Source organism: Oryctolagus cuniculus, chromosome 1, assembly GCF_964237555.1.
Source record: "Oryctolagus cuniculus chromosome 1, mOryCun1.1, whole genome shotgun sequence".
NCBI classification, from domain to species: Eukaryota; Metazoa; Chordata; class Mammalia; order Lagomorpha; family Leporidae; genus Oryctolagus; species Oryctolagus cuniculus.
Window position 1 is genome coordinate 230,639,032 of NC_091432.1, and position 17,095 is coordinate 230,656,126.

The following is a 17,095-nucleotide window of genomic DNA, read 5'->3' on the forward strand; positions in this document are numbered from 1 at the left end:
TGGGAGCAGGTGTTAGGGTTCCGGCGGGGGAGGGAGCAGGTGTTAGGGTTCTTGCAGGGGTGAGAGCAGGTTTTAGGGTTCCTGCGGGGGTGGGAGCAGGTGTTAGGGTTCCTGCAGGGGAGGGAGCAGGTGTTAGGGTTCCTGCGGGGGAGGGAGCAGGTGTTAGGGTTCTTGCAGGGGTGAGAGCGGGTGTTAGGGTTCCTGCAGGGGAGGGAGCAGGTGTTACGGTTCTTGCAGGGGTGGGAGCAGGTGTTAGGGTTCCTGTGGGGGAGGGAGCAGGTGTTAGGGTTCCTGCGGGGGAGGGAGCAGGTGTTAGGGTTCCTGCAGGGGAGGGAGCAGGTGTTAGGGTTCCTGCAGGGGTGGGAGCAGGTGTTAGGGTTCCTGCGGGGGTGGGAGCAGGTGTTACGGTTCTTGCAGGGGTGGGAGCAGGTGTTAGGGTTCCTGTGGGGGAGGGAGCAGGTGTTAGGGTTCCTGCGGGGGAGGGAGCAGGTGTTAGGGTTCCTGCAGGGGTGGGAGTGGGTGTTAGGGTTCCTGCAGGGGTGAGAGCAGGTGTTAGGGTTCCTGCGGGGGTGGGAGCAGGTGTTAGGGTTCCTGCAGGGGTGAGAGCAGGTGTTAGGGTTCCTGCGGGGGTGGGAGCAGGTGTTAGGGTTCCTGCAGGGGAGGGAGCAGGTGTTAGGGTTCCTGCGGGGGAGGGAGCAGGTGTTAGGGTTCTTGCAGGGGTGAGAGCGGGTGTTAGGGTTCCTGCAGGGGAGGGAGCAGGTGTTACGGTTCTTGCAGGGGTGGGAGCAGGTGTTAGGGTTCCTGTGGGGGAGGGAGCAGGTGTTAGGGTTCCTGCGGGGGAGGGAGCAGGTGTTAGGGTTCTTGCAGGGGTGAGAGCAGGTGTTAGGGTTCCTGTGGGGGAGGGAGCAGGTGTTAGGGTTCCTGCGGGGGAGGGAGCAGGTGTTAGGGTTCCTGCAGGGGAGGGAGCAGGTGTTAGGGTTCCTGCAGGGGTGGGAGCAGGTGTTAGGGTTCCTGCGGGGGTGAGAGCAGGTGTTAGGGTTCCTGCGGGGGAGGGAGCAGGTGTTAGGGTTCCTACAGGGGAGGGAGCAGGTGTTAGGGTTCTTGCAGGGGAGGGAGCAGGTGTTAGGGTTCCTGCAGGGGAGGGAGCAGGTGTTAGGGTTCCTGCAGGGGAGGGAGCAGGTGTTAGGGTTCCTGTGGGGGAGGGAGCAGGTGTTAGGGTTCCTGCGGGGGAGGGAGCAGGTGTTAGGGTTCCTGCAGGGGTGAGAGCAGGTGTTAGGGTTCCTGCAGGGGAGGGAGTAGGTGTTAGGGTTCCTGCGGGGATGGGAGCAGGTGTTAGGGTTCCTGTGGGGGTGAGAGCAGGTGTTAGGGTTCCTGCAGGGGAGGGAGCGGGTGTTAGGGTTCCTGCAGGGGTGGGAGCAGGTGTTAGGGTTCCTGCAGGGGTGAGAGCAGGTGTTAGGGTTCCTGCGGGGGAGGGAGCAGGTGTTAGGGTTCCTGTGGGGGTGAGAGCAGGCGTTAGGGTTCCTGCAACAGTGGCTCCAGGGAGGAGCTGAGAACACGGGAGGAGGACTCCTGGGAGGAGGTTGAATGTTCCCTCTTCTTTCAAGGGCCCAGAGCCTTGGGGACATTGAGATTCTGAGTAGTCGCGTCCAGTAGACCAGGAGAAGCTACGGGTGAGGGGAGAGGGAAATGCGAAAGAACTAAAGTCTAGGAAAAGGTAGGATAAGCAGTCCTGGCTACTGCAGAAAAGTAAAAGAGGTACACATTGGAAAGGATAAATGCAATCATCTTTATCCACAGATGACATGATGTATAGGAAATCTATGAAGAAAAACCCTGGACTAGTGAGTGAGTATAATTTTGCAGGACCCAAGGTCAATACACAAAAGCCAATTGCTTTCCTATATACCAGCAACAAAGAGCTGGGATTTGATATTTAACAATAGCGCCATTTACAATAGTACCACAAAATAAGACATACTTATGAATACACCTAACAAAATAGGTACATCTACAAAACACTGATGGAGGATATCCAAGTAGATCTAAACAAATGGACAGAGTCCATCTTGATGGGTTGGAAGACACAATATTGTTAAGGTGTCACTTCTTCCCAACTTGATCTGTAGATTCAGCGTAATCCCAGCCAACCTCCTAGAACGCTGTTTTGTAAATGCCAAAGAAATAATTGTCAAATTTGTGTGGGAAGACTAAAGATCTAGCTTAACCAACGATGCTGAAAAAGAAGAACACAGCTGGAAAACTCAGTCTACCTGATTTCAGGACTTTCTGTCAAGCTACCATCCATTGACAGCATGACAGAGGTAAAAGAGTGGACACCTGGGCCAGTGGGACAGAGGGGACCCACACAGGTACAGTCCACTGATCTTTGATAACGGCGTGAAGCCATTCTGTGGACAAAAGGATGCCATTTTCAGCAAGTGGTCCTGGAACAATGAAAACATAATCGCGTGTGTGTGTGCATGAGGAAAAACAAACCTAGACATGGATTTTAGACTCTCTGTAGCTCTGCCTTTCGAATAAATAAATAAATCTTTTTTAATAATACACGAACAGCTTTTTTTAAAAAAATATTTATTTATTTGAAAGGCATAGTTACAGAGAGAAGGAGAGGCAGAGAGAGAGAGAGAGAGAGAGAGAGAGAGAGAGGTCTTCCATCCGCTGGTTCACTCCCCAGTTGGCTGCAACAGCCAGAGCTGTGCCGATCTGAAGCCAGGAGCTTCTTCCAGGTCTCTTATGCGGCTGCAGGGGCCCAAGGACTTGGGCCATCTTCTACTGCTTTCCCAAGCCATAGCAGAGAGCTGGATTGGAAATGGAGCATCTGGGTCTCAAACTGGTACCCATATGGGATGCTGGAACTGTAGGCAGCAGCTTAACCCACTACGCCACAGTGCCGGCCCCGCAAACAGCTCTTTAACAATTATTTATCTATTTGAAAGGAAAAGAGAGAGAGAGATCTTCCATCCTCTGATTCACTCCCCAAATAATAGCAAAACCAGGATGGGAGCGTGGCACTCCATCCAGGTCTCCCACATGGGTGGCTGGGGCCCACGTGCTTGGGTCGTCATCCTCTGCGCTTCCAGGACGTTGGCAGGGAGCTGGATCAGAAGTTGGGGTAGCTGGGGCTCAGCTGGCACTCATGGAATGTGTGTGTCCCAAGCAAGGGTCCTTGTCCTCTGCACCTTAATGCCTGCCCCTACAGAGAGCTTTTATCAACCAGCAACAGTAAGAGAAAAGACGTCCCAGTAGGAAGATGGGTGAAGGACCGTGCGGCGACTCACAAGGCAAATCTTGTCAGTGTTTGGAACAGTAAGGTTAACTGAGAAACACACACACACTCACACACACTCACAGGTTAACCCTCATAGTCATGAAAGAGTACAAAGTAGAAACAGTTAGAAAGCATTTTTGTCCACTGGATTAGTAAAAAAAAAAAAAAAAGCGATGACTGGTTAGGGCCTGTGTGTGGGAACATGGATCTGCTTACACCTATGGGTGAGCTAGCAGGCACCTGTCGAAGGCCATGTTTTGGTGTACACTTTTGAAGCAAAGTTCACTTTCATTCACCCCACCATAACAGAAATCTGCTCTTGGGGGGCCAGTGAAAAGTGTGCAAAGACATATGCACAAAGATACTCACCACGCCAGGGCATTGTTTGTTCACAGCAGCCTATCAAAGGTAAGTCGCCTGGCAGCCAGGGTGAAGGAGGTACCAACGCATCCCCAGCTGCGAAAACGGGCTGTAGAACATTCGTGCACTTACAGAAGTCCTTGTGACAGGTGATTAATGTGTCCCGGCAGTTGACAAAGACAGAATCCACGAGAAGGGTGCCTCTCCTGGTGGCCTGTGTGGACATGGGTTTTTGGTCTTCTATGCTTGCCTGTTTCCCTCATTTTCTGCAGTAAACGTGTGTGACATCTTGTAGTTGGAGAACTAAAAACTATTTAAAATGGTGCTTTCTCCGTCTGACCTGCCCCTTTGCTGCATGCCCAGGGCTCGGCGTTGGTCACCGAGGCTGTCACGTCAGCTTTGTAACCAGCGTCCACCCAGCCCTCCATCTGCTCGGACGCCTCCGAGGCTACCCCTGTAGGATGGCGTCCTAGCCTCTCCCCCTGCCCCAGCCTGGTCCCCGCCCTCTGCAGCTTCTTCCTTCCTTGTCATCCTCACCCCCAGAAGCGCAGCACCTGTCCTGCCGGCCCACACAGCTGCCGTGGTCCTGGTAAACGCAGGCCTGCCGCGCTCCTGCCTCACCTGCTGCAAGTCCTCCCATCTTCCAAGGCTCACCTCCCTCTCAGAGCCTTCTCTGGCATCGGCACCCCATGTTCCAGTTCTCTTCTGGGAGCTCCTTCTGTGGCTAGATTGCAGGGACTTCTGGGGGACTCCCCCTCTCGCCTTGTCACCCCCACACCAGGCAAGTTGTGGTAGGTTTGCAGGGCTCCATTGAACCATGCCGTGGCTTCAGAGCTGTCCCACACACTGGATGCTACTGACCCAGAGTCAGCTCTGCCGTGTTCCAGCGCCACGCAGGAATCTCCCATCCGGGGGAAGATGTGGCCTAAAGATGAGGCTGCCTTGAAATATGGTGTTTCCGGGGCACCCCATTTGTCTCCAGAGCAGCTTCTTCCCCAGCTAGCCAGCTGTCGTTTCAGCCTGAGCTTCCTCATAGGCACTTCCGTGGAAACAATGATGGAAACCCGATGGTGCCCTGGAGAAAATCACAGATGGTTGTGCCGAGACAACACTTGTATAGTGCGCCTGCTGGTACAGAAAGCGAGGCGCTCGCCCTGGGCTTCCCCTTCCTGTCCCTCCGAGACATGGAATGAGTCCATTTCGCTGCAGCAGTGGGCTGGCTCCTTAGCCCTGGTGCATCCCTGACTACTTTTTTTCTTTGGAAAGCTTCGGGGCTGCAGGCACCGTCCTTCCTTCTGCCCTTGGCCGGGCTCTCCGCCCTTCCCTGCTGTGCTGTCAGCGTTGCACTGGAGTGAAAGCAGGGAACTGGCCGACGGCTTCACGTCCCGTCCTGGCCCGGTCCCGTCCTTCACAGGTGCACGACTCTCTGGCTCCCAGCCGCGGCCCAGGGCTTCAGAGGTGGAACATGACCAAGCCTTGAACCTGAGCCGGCAGCCCCTTGTGGCACCTGCTATCTCCAGATGACCCAGTTCCTTGACCTGTACTGCTCCTTGGGACTTTGAAAGATGCATTGCGTCACTTAAGTGATCAGTCAGACTCCTTCCTGTCTTGGGCGTGACTGGCGCTGTGGACCTCACGGGTGGTCCTGCCAGCAGGCACACCCCCATGTCTGGCCATCCGTCCGTCTGTCCATCCATCATTCACTGTCTCCCCACAACTGAGGTCCCTCTGAGCCGTGCTGCTCTGGGTGGTGATGTCAGCACCTGCTTCTCTCAGCAGCACGGGGGGTGTTGGAGGGGGCTGCCAGGAGCACAGGGCCCGGTGCGGGGTCGCGTGCTGTGGGGGGCTGTCAACCTCATGCCACACTGGGCTGTGCCCCCAGCTGCCTCCCTGACCTCTTGGAAGCCCCACAGGCGGTGGGCGAGGGTGCCACAGGCGCTACAGCATCTAACAGCTTCTCTGGTGTGTTTGTGTGTGTGTGTATGTGTGTGTATTTGAATCCACAGGTCAGTTTTTGGGTTGTACGAGAAATTCTAACAGCACAGACTTTAAAAATAAGGGCAGAAATCCTGAGCCATTTTGTGAAAATAGCCAAGGTAAGCTGTTTTGTTATTTTTTCTACTTTCCCCTTATTTATTTATTTATTTTTGTCTCAAATGTATGTCTCCTTAGTGTTTTCATGGTCGCTTTGCTCTGGGCCTGCAGAGCCGGCTCAAGCGGGGCCATGACCTGACCTCCACAGCCAGCTATAGGACCCACCTGGCTGCCCCCTACCGTACCCCTCACCGGGTCAGCATTCTCCTCATCAGTGGTCAGCAGCTGCCCTGGGAACGCATTCCTTCTCTTATTTTAGGTTTAGCTTGGGTGGACGTTGATGGATTTTCTGTAGGGTGCAAGTGCACCCTATAGAGTTGTGCACCCTATAGAGCCCGCCCACCTGGGCCATCCTGAGTTTAAGGCCTGGGCTAGATGTTCCTGCCTCCCCCAACCCCCAGCCTCTCGCCCCCTAGCCTGATAGGTTCTGTCCTTGCCTCTCACTAGGCGCCACCAAGCCCCCTCCTCCTGCCATCCTAGGGCCTTCTTGGACCACCCCCCTGTCCAGGCAGCTCCTCCCTGCACCCTCTCCCATCAGCCGGGCCTGCCAGGCCCTGGGCAGCAGCTCTGCTCACCTGGCTCGCTGCCTGCCCACCCGTCCTGGCCCCTGTGAGCCAGGCTGGCAGAGAGGCTTCACTGCCGCCGTCACACCCAGGGCTCACCTCCCCATCGTCGTCATCCCTCTGCAGAGGGGCAAGGCGCGGTGCAGCGAGGTGAAGTTCTTGCTTGGTGCCCCACAGCTGCTCGGCAGCACAGGCATCTGAGTTAGGTTTCTGTGCCTTTGGGCCCTGCTCTGCTGCCTCTCACGGGGGGGGGGGGGGCAGGTGCGTCGGTCTGTCCCTGTGCAAGGGGCAGTGGCCAAGTTTACGTCTTGGGCACATCTGGCCCCTGGGCAGTATAATGCCAGTGAAATCATTTGGTCTGGCCCTGCCAAAGCAGTCACAGGTGGGACTTGAAATTCAGCAAATCTATGGGCAGGCTAATGTTTAAATTGATGATTTGTATGGCCTGCAAATGATGTTGTGAATATCCAAATGGTCCTTGGTAGAAAAGAAGCGTCCCGCTCTGAAATGTTGGCACCAGTACTGGCCTAAGGATACCAGTTGTTATCCAACTGTTCTGGGCTGGGCCACGAGATAAAGTGGGCTGGGGTTCCAGCAAGCCCAGCACTGCGCAGGGGCACAAGGGTGGAGAAAGCACCGTCCCTGCTCTCGGGGAACACGAGATCTGGGGTTTACAAGAGAGGCGAGAGAAAAGTAGGTCCATCCGCATTCAGGCCACACGGGGACGGACACAGAGCCGGACTGCAGCCCTCTTGGGTCTGGGGGCGTGGCGAGGAGGCCACGGTAGAGGAGGCAGCATCTGAGGGAGAGGAGAGTCCTGCAGACAGGCTGAGACCCCCACGGTGCTGGCCAGGCGCTGGCGCGGGCAGCGGACCCACGCGATGGCGCGTAGCACAGGGGCCGTCCTTGCCTTCCTCGTGTCAGCTGTGAGGTTCAGGAGCGGGCAGCGAGGGTCGGGATCAGGGCTCGGTTCCACAGAGGTGCTTGCCAACCCAGACATCTCCAGCTCCCAGCAATGAGGAACACGCCCCTAGTCCTGTTAGCAGGCTTCCCTCCATGTCAGTCCAGGCGCAGAGCAGTTCCGTTCTCCCACACTCGCTCTCTTCTGCCCGCCACAGTGGGGAACAAGCCCGAGGCTGAATGGGACCCAGCTGTCCTCACTGATTGGGGTCTGGTTCAGAGGGGTGTGGGTGGTTGCGCCTTGGGACGCGGGGGCATTGCCTTCCCGGCTGCAGGGATGAGGGAGCTTGCCCACACCCCCTTGGCTCCCGCGTGCGGTGCTAAGGCGATCTCGGAGGGCCCACGCGGCTGCTACTGGCGCAGGCGCCCGCTGGAACGGTGACCAGATTCACCTAAAAAAAGAACATGGAGGGTGTTCTCAAATCTCAGCCCGAGCCGTGTTCCTGTCCCCCAGCCAGGCCTGTCAGCCTGCGACGTGCTGCACATGTCTGAGGTGCAGGCTCACCTTTGACAGTTTCAGAGAACGAGCAGCTGGTGTCTGGGGCTGCCTGGCGCTGCATTTCCTACACAGGATATTTTTAAGTGTAATTGAATTTCATAAATATGACAACATTTGGTAACACTTGAGCGTGTTTTTGTTCTGTTGTTTATAGCAGGACAATAATCTGTTCCATATCTTTTTTTCCTCCCCCAGAAACTTCTAGAACTCAACAACCTTCATTCTCTCATGTCTGTGGTGTCAGCGTTGCAGAGCGCGCCCATCTTCAGGCTGACCAAGACCTGGGCTGTAAGTGCATCCTCCTGAGTCTGACTCTGGTTCTGGCCGTCGCTGCGCTGGGGGAGTTCCCAGGCCCCAGGCTTTCTCCGACCTTCTACACTTTGCCAACAGCCGAAAGCCTGGGAGCGAATGGAACATCTCTGGGTATCCTCATTCCGTCGGCACCGACAGCCCCATTGCACTGGGAGGGGGAAGTGAGGGCGCCAGCGTGGCTGGGGTCAGGAGCCCCTTGAGTCTGTCTTCCTGGACCTGCCAGGTCGTGGCTGGCGGCCAGCTCAGCAGCCCGAGTCCTGGCCCCTGCTTGGCCAGTCGCACACTGCCCTCGGAAGGTCTGGGCTCCTGGTTTGCAGCTGCCCGGTCACTGGCCCCGCAGCTAAGGGTTTCTCTGCAGAAACCTGTGACCCTCGTGTTGGGAAAAATGATTTTTTTTTTCCTGAGGCCATGGGTAATTTCGGCTCTGAGGTGGAGCCTGATCGTTATATAATTGAGTCTGTAGGAAAGTTTTTCTCCTGTAAAAATACTTTAAAAATATCTCAGACCTCCTTATCCTCCTGAGCTTGGCACAGCGCCCGACACAAGGGAAGTAATTGCTGTTTCCATCGCTCAGTAGCATCCGCCTCCTGGCCGGGCCCAGGGTTGCTCACAGCCGCACGGCCCCAGGCTTCCAAGAGCTGTTTATGAGTCCTGGGGCTGACGGGAACAGCGGCCCGCAGCTCCTTCCTGCTGGTCTGAGGGTCCGGGCTCTGTTTGCCACGGGGCTGCTCCAGGGGCCATTAAAACGCTTAGGGGCTGTGTTGTCGGAGGTGGTCGGAGATGAGCCTTGTGTCTTCAGTCTGCAGCTCCACCGACCTTGCCCTAGGGGAGCGGAGCGAGCTCTGTCAGCCTGCAGTGCCCAGGCTAGCGCTTGCGTTGTTGGGGGTCCCTCGGGGCCACCGCCCAGCAGGGAAGGGAGTCTGACAGGCAGCAGGGCCCGCTGCCCGCCAGCGTGGCCTGCGCCTGCGTTTATGTCCTGGGCTGTGGCTGCGGAGGTCAGGCACATCTGGAAGCCTCGGGCCTCCGGCATTGCCGTCAGCCCTGGGATTCCAGCTCTGGCTAAGCAGGGAGGCTTTTTGAAGTGAGTTTGCCATCCCTGAGGTGCCGCAGCCGTGGGTGGGAGAGCTGAGAGCTGTGGGAGCACCTGGGGGCTGGGACTTAATCTTGCCGGGAAGCGCAGACCTTGCAGGCAGCAACGTGGGGACCCTCAGGGACCCCTGAAGAGGTCAGTGAGGGCCGAGGGGGTGAGTCATCCCGGAGGGGGTTGGCCGAGGGTCCTGCTGCCATGTGATCCACTTGGGGACAGGGCAGGGCCCAACAGTGAAGCCACTGACTGTTCTCCGGAGGATGCTGTCTACTGGCGGGACGGTGGGGCAGCGCCAGGTCCGAGCGATACCCAGCGCGGCTGTGTTTGGCTTCGTAAGTGTGGCTCAGGCTGGCCGAGTCTTCACTGCTGTTGATGGGGCCTCGGAAGCCTGGAAGGGAACAGCCACTCCGGACCCGATCCAAGGCCTGAGCTCCTTCACCCAGCCCCCTTCCAGGCCTTGTGAGTCAACTCTTCTTCCTTATGCGTCTGCCCGAATGAAACAAGGGAACAGGCCAGCTCTAAACACGTCACATCTGTCAACCCATTTTGTCCTGGTAGCTCCCCACTGAGGCAGGGGCCGACCTTGGTCTCCTTTACAGGCACACATGTGGAATGATTGGCACAGGGCCCCCAGGCAGGCGCAGGACGAGGTTCCAGCCTCAGCGTCCGGCTCCAGCGTCCATGCCCCACCAACTGGGAAAGGAGAACACCTGTCACTCAGAACAAGAGAGGAGTTTCTTTTCCCTCTTTTTAAATTTGGGCTTATTCTGCTTTCTCCTCAGAGAAAAGGCCCGTGAAGGTGAGCTCAGTGGATTCTCAGTGCCTCTGCAGGCTCTCGGGCCTCCCCTTTGGCTGCTCTTGGCCTGGCGCGTGGCAGCTGGCGTACAGCAGAAAGGGAGGTCAGAGCAGGGCCTGTTGGGGAGGGAATGTATAGCCAGTGATCTGGGAGAGGTGCGGCCGGGATGCCTGCGGGCCACTTGCTCCTCAGCTCATCCCAGCCACCCCCACCTCTGCTCCTCCACTCCCCTGGGGCTGGCTGGCTGCCGGCTCTTTCACCTCCATGAGCATTTAACTGGAGAGAACCAGGGATTTGCAGGGGAGCTGAGATTGCATAGCCAGAGAACAGGGGCTCTGAGCAGTAACACAACCCTGTCAGATACCTCCCCAGTGTCTCCTAAGGGCTGGGACCAGAGCTGTTTCCCTGGTTACCGGTGGCCACTGTCCAGCACAGAAGGTGGACAGGAAATAGGAATGGCAACTGCAAACCAGGTGTCTGGGAGGGAGGAGGTGACACCTCCATGTGGGTTTCCACATGAGGTTGCCAAGGGCACGAGTGGGGGTGCTGTTCTTGGGGAGCCTGCCTGTCCTCCTCTGAGATCAGAGCCCCCCCACTAAGGGCAGTGGTTGGCGCCAAGTGTTGGGTCGTGAATAGGGCCAAGCTCATCATCTTCACCCTTTATCCAGCAGGTGGGTGCCAGCCTTGTGTGTTCCTGGCGCACCTGTCTGCAGGCGGAGCACCGTCTGCCCTGCAGTTCTGTCTGCAGCTCTGCCTCCCTCTGCTGACTGCCCTCCCTCATGCCGATGACTGACTTTTCTCGGGGCCCAGCCCAGTGTATGTGTGTTGTTGGAATTCGTTGTGCTGATCAGCTTCCTTCTTTCGCTGTTGATTTCCGGCAATGAGCGTAGCCATCGAAACGTCGCCCTAAAAGAGCCACTTCCTTTCCTTTCACTTGTCACTCGAGCTGGGACTGCTGCAACCTCATGGGCTCACCGGGTAGAGGCAGCTGGAGGCACAGGAGGGACTGACCTGACAGCCCCCAAAATCAGTGCTTTTACCACCTTCCTTTTGCAGAGGAAGAAGCTGAGTTTTCTGAGAGGTGGTACCAGTGACCTTCCCAAGACCCTGAAGGCAGTGATACAGCCTGGCCTTGCCAGCTCCCACGGCCCCACTGTCTGGCCAGTGTGACGGACGGCCTGTTAATCAGGGGACCCAGGGGTGGAGTTGGGAAGTGGGACTGGAGAAGTAAGGCTGGCACACAGGCCCTAGGGGCTGGCTCTCTGGGATCTGTCCCGGGGGTTGGAGGTTGCACTGGGAAACCTGGGCAGCAGGAGGTCATACGTATGAGAGCAGATCTGCCACTTGGCTGGACCTTGGAGGACTTCCAGGGAGGGACAGTTGGTTATTGGCTGGGTAGGGCAGCCCATTAGCCTGTCCGTGCCTGACCTCTGAATGCTGGCATCTGGGTGAGTTGCATAGGACATAGATCAGGCACGGGCCTGTATACAGTAGGCTCCCCAGTAATGCTTGCTGTGTACACAAGCAGGAGTAGAGTCAGGGCTGGCCCAGAAGATTGCAGACAGAATGATTAATCCCAGCCCTGGGGCCGCTGTGGGACGTTGGCCCCTTCAAGCCGAGAAACCCAAGCAGGAAGTCCTATCAGTTAGTCGTGTCCTCCTGAGTGCACACCGCCACGCAGCTCTTACTTCCTCTGCAGATCAGGTATCTACCTAGGGCCTCCTCCATGCCAGGGCCACGCCCTTGGGGTCTCTTGTTCAGAGGAGACAGGCCCGTCACTCAGGGAGAATACACAGGGGCCAGTCTGGCCAGCAAGAAGCCGTCAGTGAATGCTGGTTGAACACCTGAAATAATGAACAGGGAGCCCTGGGACAGGAATAGAAGCCTCACAGAGCCTGGCTGGGAGGATGGGGTAGAGAGGCCTGCTGTCTGCTCCGGCCTGTGGCCCTCTGGGGAGGCCTCTCTCAGATGACACCCTTGAAGTCAAGGCCTGAAAGACGAGGAGCAGCCAGCCATGCCAGGATGAGGGGACAAGCCTTCCAGGCCGGGGAGATGGTGGTGCTAGGACCTGCAGCCGGCGCCTAAGTGTGGTGCCAGTGAGGAATCCACAGATGGCTGTGGCTGGAGCTCAGTGGGCTGGAGAGATTGGTGTGTCACACTCACAGCCAGGGACAGGAGGTAGATCCTTTCTTTTTCAATAAAAAAATTTTTGTTTTAATTTTAACTTGACTGAAAGGTAGAGAGAGAGAGAGACAGAGAATCAGAGATCTTCCATCTGCTGGTTCATTCTTGAAATGCCTGCAACAGTGAGGGCAGGGCCAGGCCAAAGCCAGGAGCCCAGAACACCATCCAGGTCTTCCGCACGGGTGACATGGACCCAAGTACTTGAGTATCGCCTGTTGCCTCCCAAGGTGCACACAGCAGGAAGCTGGATTGGAAGTGGAGCTGGAACTTGAACTGGGCACTGGGACATGGATGTGAACATGCCAAGCTGTGTCTTTATTTTATTTTTTAAAAGATCTATTTTATTTATTTAGAAGGCATTGTTATGGAGAGAGGTAGAGACACAGAGAGAGCGGTCTTCCATTCACTGGTTCACTCCCCAAATGGCTGCAATGGCCAGAGCTGAGCTGATCCGAAGCCAGGAGCCAGGCGCTTCTTCCAGGTCTCCCATGCGGGTGCCGGGCCCAAGGACTTGGACCATCCTCCGCTGCTTCCCCAGGCCGTAGCAGAGAGCCAAGCTGCGCCTTCACGCCTGTGTCAGGTGCCCTCCTTAGGAGTTAGATGGTATACTGTGTGCCCTGAGGGGCTTTAAATGGGGGGTCAGACTGGGTCTGGTGTACGGTAGCCTTTTGGTGCAGTGTTTCCAGTTACTGCTGCCACCATGTGGAATGCACAGTGGGAGGGGCACCGAAGTTTCTACAAGAACGTAGTTTGGAGGTTGGGCAGTGTGCGGGGTGAGGCCGTGTTAGCTCAGGTCAGGGTGCCGGAGACACGGACAGTGAGCTGATAGGGGCTGCATCCTTAGGGCTGCCGTGTGTGTGGCGAGGGGGGGCCGGGGAGAGGAGGGAGGAAGGGTGACCCCTAGCATTGGGAAGCTCGTGAGCGCTTTGCCCTGATCCTAAGGGGAGCCTCACGTATTCACGAGTCACAGGGCCGGGGGGGTGGGGGTGGGGCGTGGAGATTTCCTGGAGTGTGGGTGAGTCACTCCTTGCAGTCGCACAGTCATACTCTACATGCACCACACACATGTAGATGTGTGCCCCCATGTGAGCCCACACGCGTGCTCTGCCTGCTCTGTGCACATTCCCAGAGTGATTCGCCATTTCCTGTGGAGTTGGTCCAGGGAGTTGGACTCATTTGCAGCAGCAAAGCGGACGCTGAGGCTGTTGGTGGGGCTGAAGCCTGGCCTCAGGAGGTGACCCGGAAGCAGGCTCCTCCTCCCCGACATCTGGGGCACGGGGTCTGTGAGCTCTGTTCAGAGCACACATGTGGCCTCACGCAGGGCTGAGCTCGGAGCCCCTCGTCTGGGAGCAGCTCTGCTCCCTACCCCCCTCAGTGGTGCTGAGACGGCAGGGATGGGCCCGGGCTGTGTGTTTCAGGCTCCCGCGAGCCCTGGCTCAGGAGACGGGAGGCGGCACCTCTTCCTCAGTGGTCCCAGGAGCCCCACTGGGGCTGCTGCTGCCGACGCCACCACAGCTTTGGACGCCGCTCATCGCCCCTGTCTTGAAGTCTCTCTCTCTCTGCCTTAACTCTCTTGCCGTCCTCACAGCTACCTCCCCCAGCCCCTGTGTCGCGGTGGACACAGGTGTTCTGCCCAGGTGCCCACCCCATCTCCCTAGGATCTCATTGTCACCTCCGTGCTTCCGCGGTGGCTCACTCTGGGGTGGCAGCCCTGACCTCGCCCCAGAGCCTCAGGCCTGTTCCAGCCGCAGCTCCGCCAAGCCCTGTGCTCGGCAGGGCTGATGCTGCACTCAGTCTCCAGGAGGGCAGTGCTGGATGCTATCTTTTTTTTTTTTTTTTTTTTTAAGATTTATTTATTTATTTGAAAGAGTTACACAGAGAGAGGAGAGGCAGAGAGAGAGAAGGAGCAGGGGTCTTCCATCCGCTGGTTCACTCCCCAATTGGCCGCAATGGCCGGAGCTGCGCCGATCCGAAGCCAGGAGCCAGGAGCTTTTCCGGGTCTCCCACACAGGGGCAGGGGCCCAAGGACTTGGGCCATCTTCTTCTGCTTTCCCAGGCCAGCAGAGAGCTGGATCGGAAGAGGCTCAGCTGGGAATAGAACCGGCGTCCATAAGGGATGCCAGCACAGCAGGCAGCGGCTTTACCCGCTGCGTGGGGCCAGGGTTTTGGCACCTGCGCGGGAGGATTGTCCAGGTCCCAGCCCCACACTCAGGGCAGGTAGGGGCTGGAATTCAGCTTCCTGTAGAAATCAGAGAGCTGTCAGGTGTCCCTGTCAGAAAACCTCAGTCCATCCTGGGAACGCCTTACGGATCACTGGTGGGAAGTCACCCGTGTGGCCGTGGGGACCCCAGGCCAGGAGACGAGGGGTCTGGAGACTGAAGACCAGTCCTCTTACCGTGAGGAGTGAGGTGTGAGCTGGGCGCCGGGGGCGTGTCAGCTGCTGCTGCTGCTGTCATCCTCGCCTCTTGCCGACCGTTCTAGAATGGGCCGGCAGGGCCACTGTCCCTGTGAGACAGGCTCTGCAGTGACCTGGGCTCTTTGTTTCCAGTCCCCCTCCCACCACTACTGGGGGGTCCTCATGACACGTGGCCTGGTACAGGTGGCTTTGGGCCACCTCCCTTCCCCAGCCCCCTCCGTCTTGCTCTGTCTGGGGCTGTGTGCCCACTGCTCCCCCAAAGTGGGGTGCACTAAGGTATCCACTCTGGGGCCCCTCCTCCCTGTTAGCTGGAGTATTTATTTTGCTGCCTCCCGTTTTATGATAGATGATAATTTTGTTGGCAGATTCTTAGCCGTCATCTGGGTTCCTACCCCTGCCTTTCACTGATGCCTTTTAGTGCGGGGGGGTGGGGGGGATGCTGAGCTCCCTGAGAGAGAGGCTGGTGTTTCCTGGTGGGAGGGCACTTTCACCTGGGGGCGCGGCAGTTGGAAGTTCATAATTCTGCGTGCCAAGGATTTAAATAGCGGCATTTTGGCCATGGCAACAAATGCCAGAGGACTCCCTGCCTACTTCACACCTACTCCTGACCCAGGAAAACATGCCACAGCCTTTCAGCCGTGGCCGCCACCAGTGAGTCACGTGCGCGGGAGACTCCAGGGTTGGCCAGAGGAATTTCCTGTTAAAACACGGCCACAATCAGCTCATTCTTTCCCCTTTGATTAATATTCACTGTTCATGCCTTGCAACTCGCGATGGGCACCCCGTTTGCAAGTGGAGCTGAAGTGTGGGGAAAAACAGAAAAAGCAGTCAAAATGGCCATCCTGTGACCCTGCGCTTGCACGGCCAGATCAGAGCCAGGCGGCCAGAGGCGAGTGTGCGCCCTCCCCATTGTAGTCAGGTGCGGATCCTGAGCCTCCCAGGCCATTGCTGCTGTCCCATCTGGCCGCCGGCTCCCCTGCAGCCACTTCTGTGCCATCAGATCCTGCGCAGCGCCTTCCTCAAGTGTTTCTGACCCGTGTGTGGCTCAACCAGGTTGCACAAATGGGCCGCACCTGTGGTGCCTGGCTCCGCCCCCCCTCCCCCCAGCCCCACCCCCAAGAGGTTCGCTGGGTCCCAAATGGGGCCAACCTCCACCTGCACCCTTGAGACGGCGTGGGGCTCTCTCCCACAGTTGCCATGGGTGGGGTTTAAAAACAGTTAACAAAACTATTGGAAATATGTGGCGAAAATTGTCCTACAAGATTATGTTCTGTTTGTATGTATACATATGATCAGTGAATGTGGGTATGTGGGTAGGTAACTGTTAAGAGATACATTATTTTTTGCAAAAGGTAAAATCACGATGCTAGCGATGCAAAATAAGCACTTGGCAAAGGTTTTATGTAACTCACTAATTAATGAGAAAGCCAATAGAGATATCACAGCTATGTTAAAAGAGAACCCAGTGTTCCACATGGTTATAGTCGGGTTAGGCTAATCCTCCGCCTAGCGGCGCTGGCACACCGGGTTCTAGTCCCGGTTGGGGCGCCGGATTCTGTCCCGGCTGCCCCTCTTCCAGGCCAGCTCTCTGCTGTGGCCAGGGAGTGCAGTGGAGGATGGCCCAGGAGCTTGGGCCCTGCACCCCATGGGAGACCAGGAAAAGCACCTGGCTCCTGGCTCCTGCCATCGGATTAGCGTGGTGCGCCGGCCGCAGCGCACCGGCCACGGCGGCCATTGGAGGGTGAACCAACGGCAAAGGAAGACCTTTCTCTCTGTCTCTCTCTCTCACTGTCCACTCTGCCTGTCAAAAAATAAAAAAAAAAAGTTAAAATAATTTTAAAATGTATGCAAAGTAGTATTTCTGGGGTGGTGGTCAGCCGTGTTCCCTGAGCCACAGCTTACCTTCCTGGAGACAGGAGTTACTTGCATCGCTACGTTTTCTCCAGCTTGATTTCTGTCTGTAGAAGCAGGGCCGGCTGGCCGGGACACCACTACATTTCAAAGTCACGGTTTCTCCGTGTGTTTGTTTCATGCCATGGACTGCATCAAATCTAATATTTTACATTAGAAATGTGGCTTTTGAGTGATTTTTTAAAAATTTTTAAGAAACTGGTATTTTGTGGCCGGCGCCGCGGCTCAGTAGGCTAATCCTCCGCCTAGCGGCGCCGGCACACCGGGTTCTAGTCCCGGTCAGGGCGCCGGATTCTGTCCCGGCTGCCCCTCTTCCAGGCCAGCTCTCTGCTGTGGCCAGGGAGTGCAGTGGAGGATGGCCCAGGAGCTTGGGCCCTGCACCCCATGGGAGACCAGGAAAAGCACCTGGCTCCTGGCTCCTGGCTCCTGCCATCAGATCAGCGCGGTGCGCCAGCCGCAGCGCGGCGGCCATTGGAGGGTGAACCAACGGCAAAAGGAAGACCTTTCTCTCTGTCTCTCTCTCTCACTGTCCACTCTGCCTGTCAAAAAAAATTAAAAAAAAAAAAAAAACTGGTATTTTGTATCCAAAGAGGTAAAAGAATTACTTTTAAAAATTGCCCAAAT

The 17,095-nt window shown here is 56.8% G+C and overlaps 1 protein-coding gene across 20 annotated transcripts in view; it reads left to right on the forward strand.

Moving 5' to 3' along the window:
• RALGPS1 (Ral GEF with PH domain and SH3 binding motif 1) overlaps positions 1-17,095 on the forward strand; it is a 267,729-nt gene that overhangs the window by 108,981 nt on the left and 141,653 nt on the right. For 17 of the 20 annotated variants that reach the window (XR_011382172.1, XM_051855034.2, XM_051855036.2 and 14 more), the window contains 2 exons: positions 5,656-5,745; positions 7,961-8,053. Coding sequence is in view for 19 of the 20 variants with exons in the window: in XM_051855034.2 (XP_051710994.1) it covers positions 5,656-5,745; positions 7,961-8,053 (183 nt within the window). In the remaining variant the exon portion in view is untranslated. The remainder of the gene's footprint in view (positions 1-5,655; positions 5,746-7,960; positions 8,054-17,095) is intronic. The other 3 variants (XM_070056968.1, XM_070056972.1, XM_070056969.1) reach the window with 1 other exon arrangement.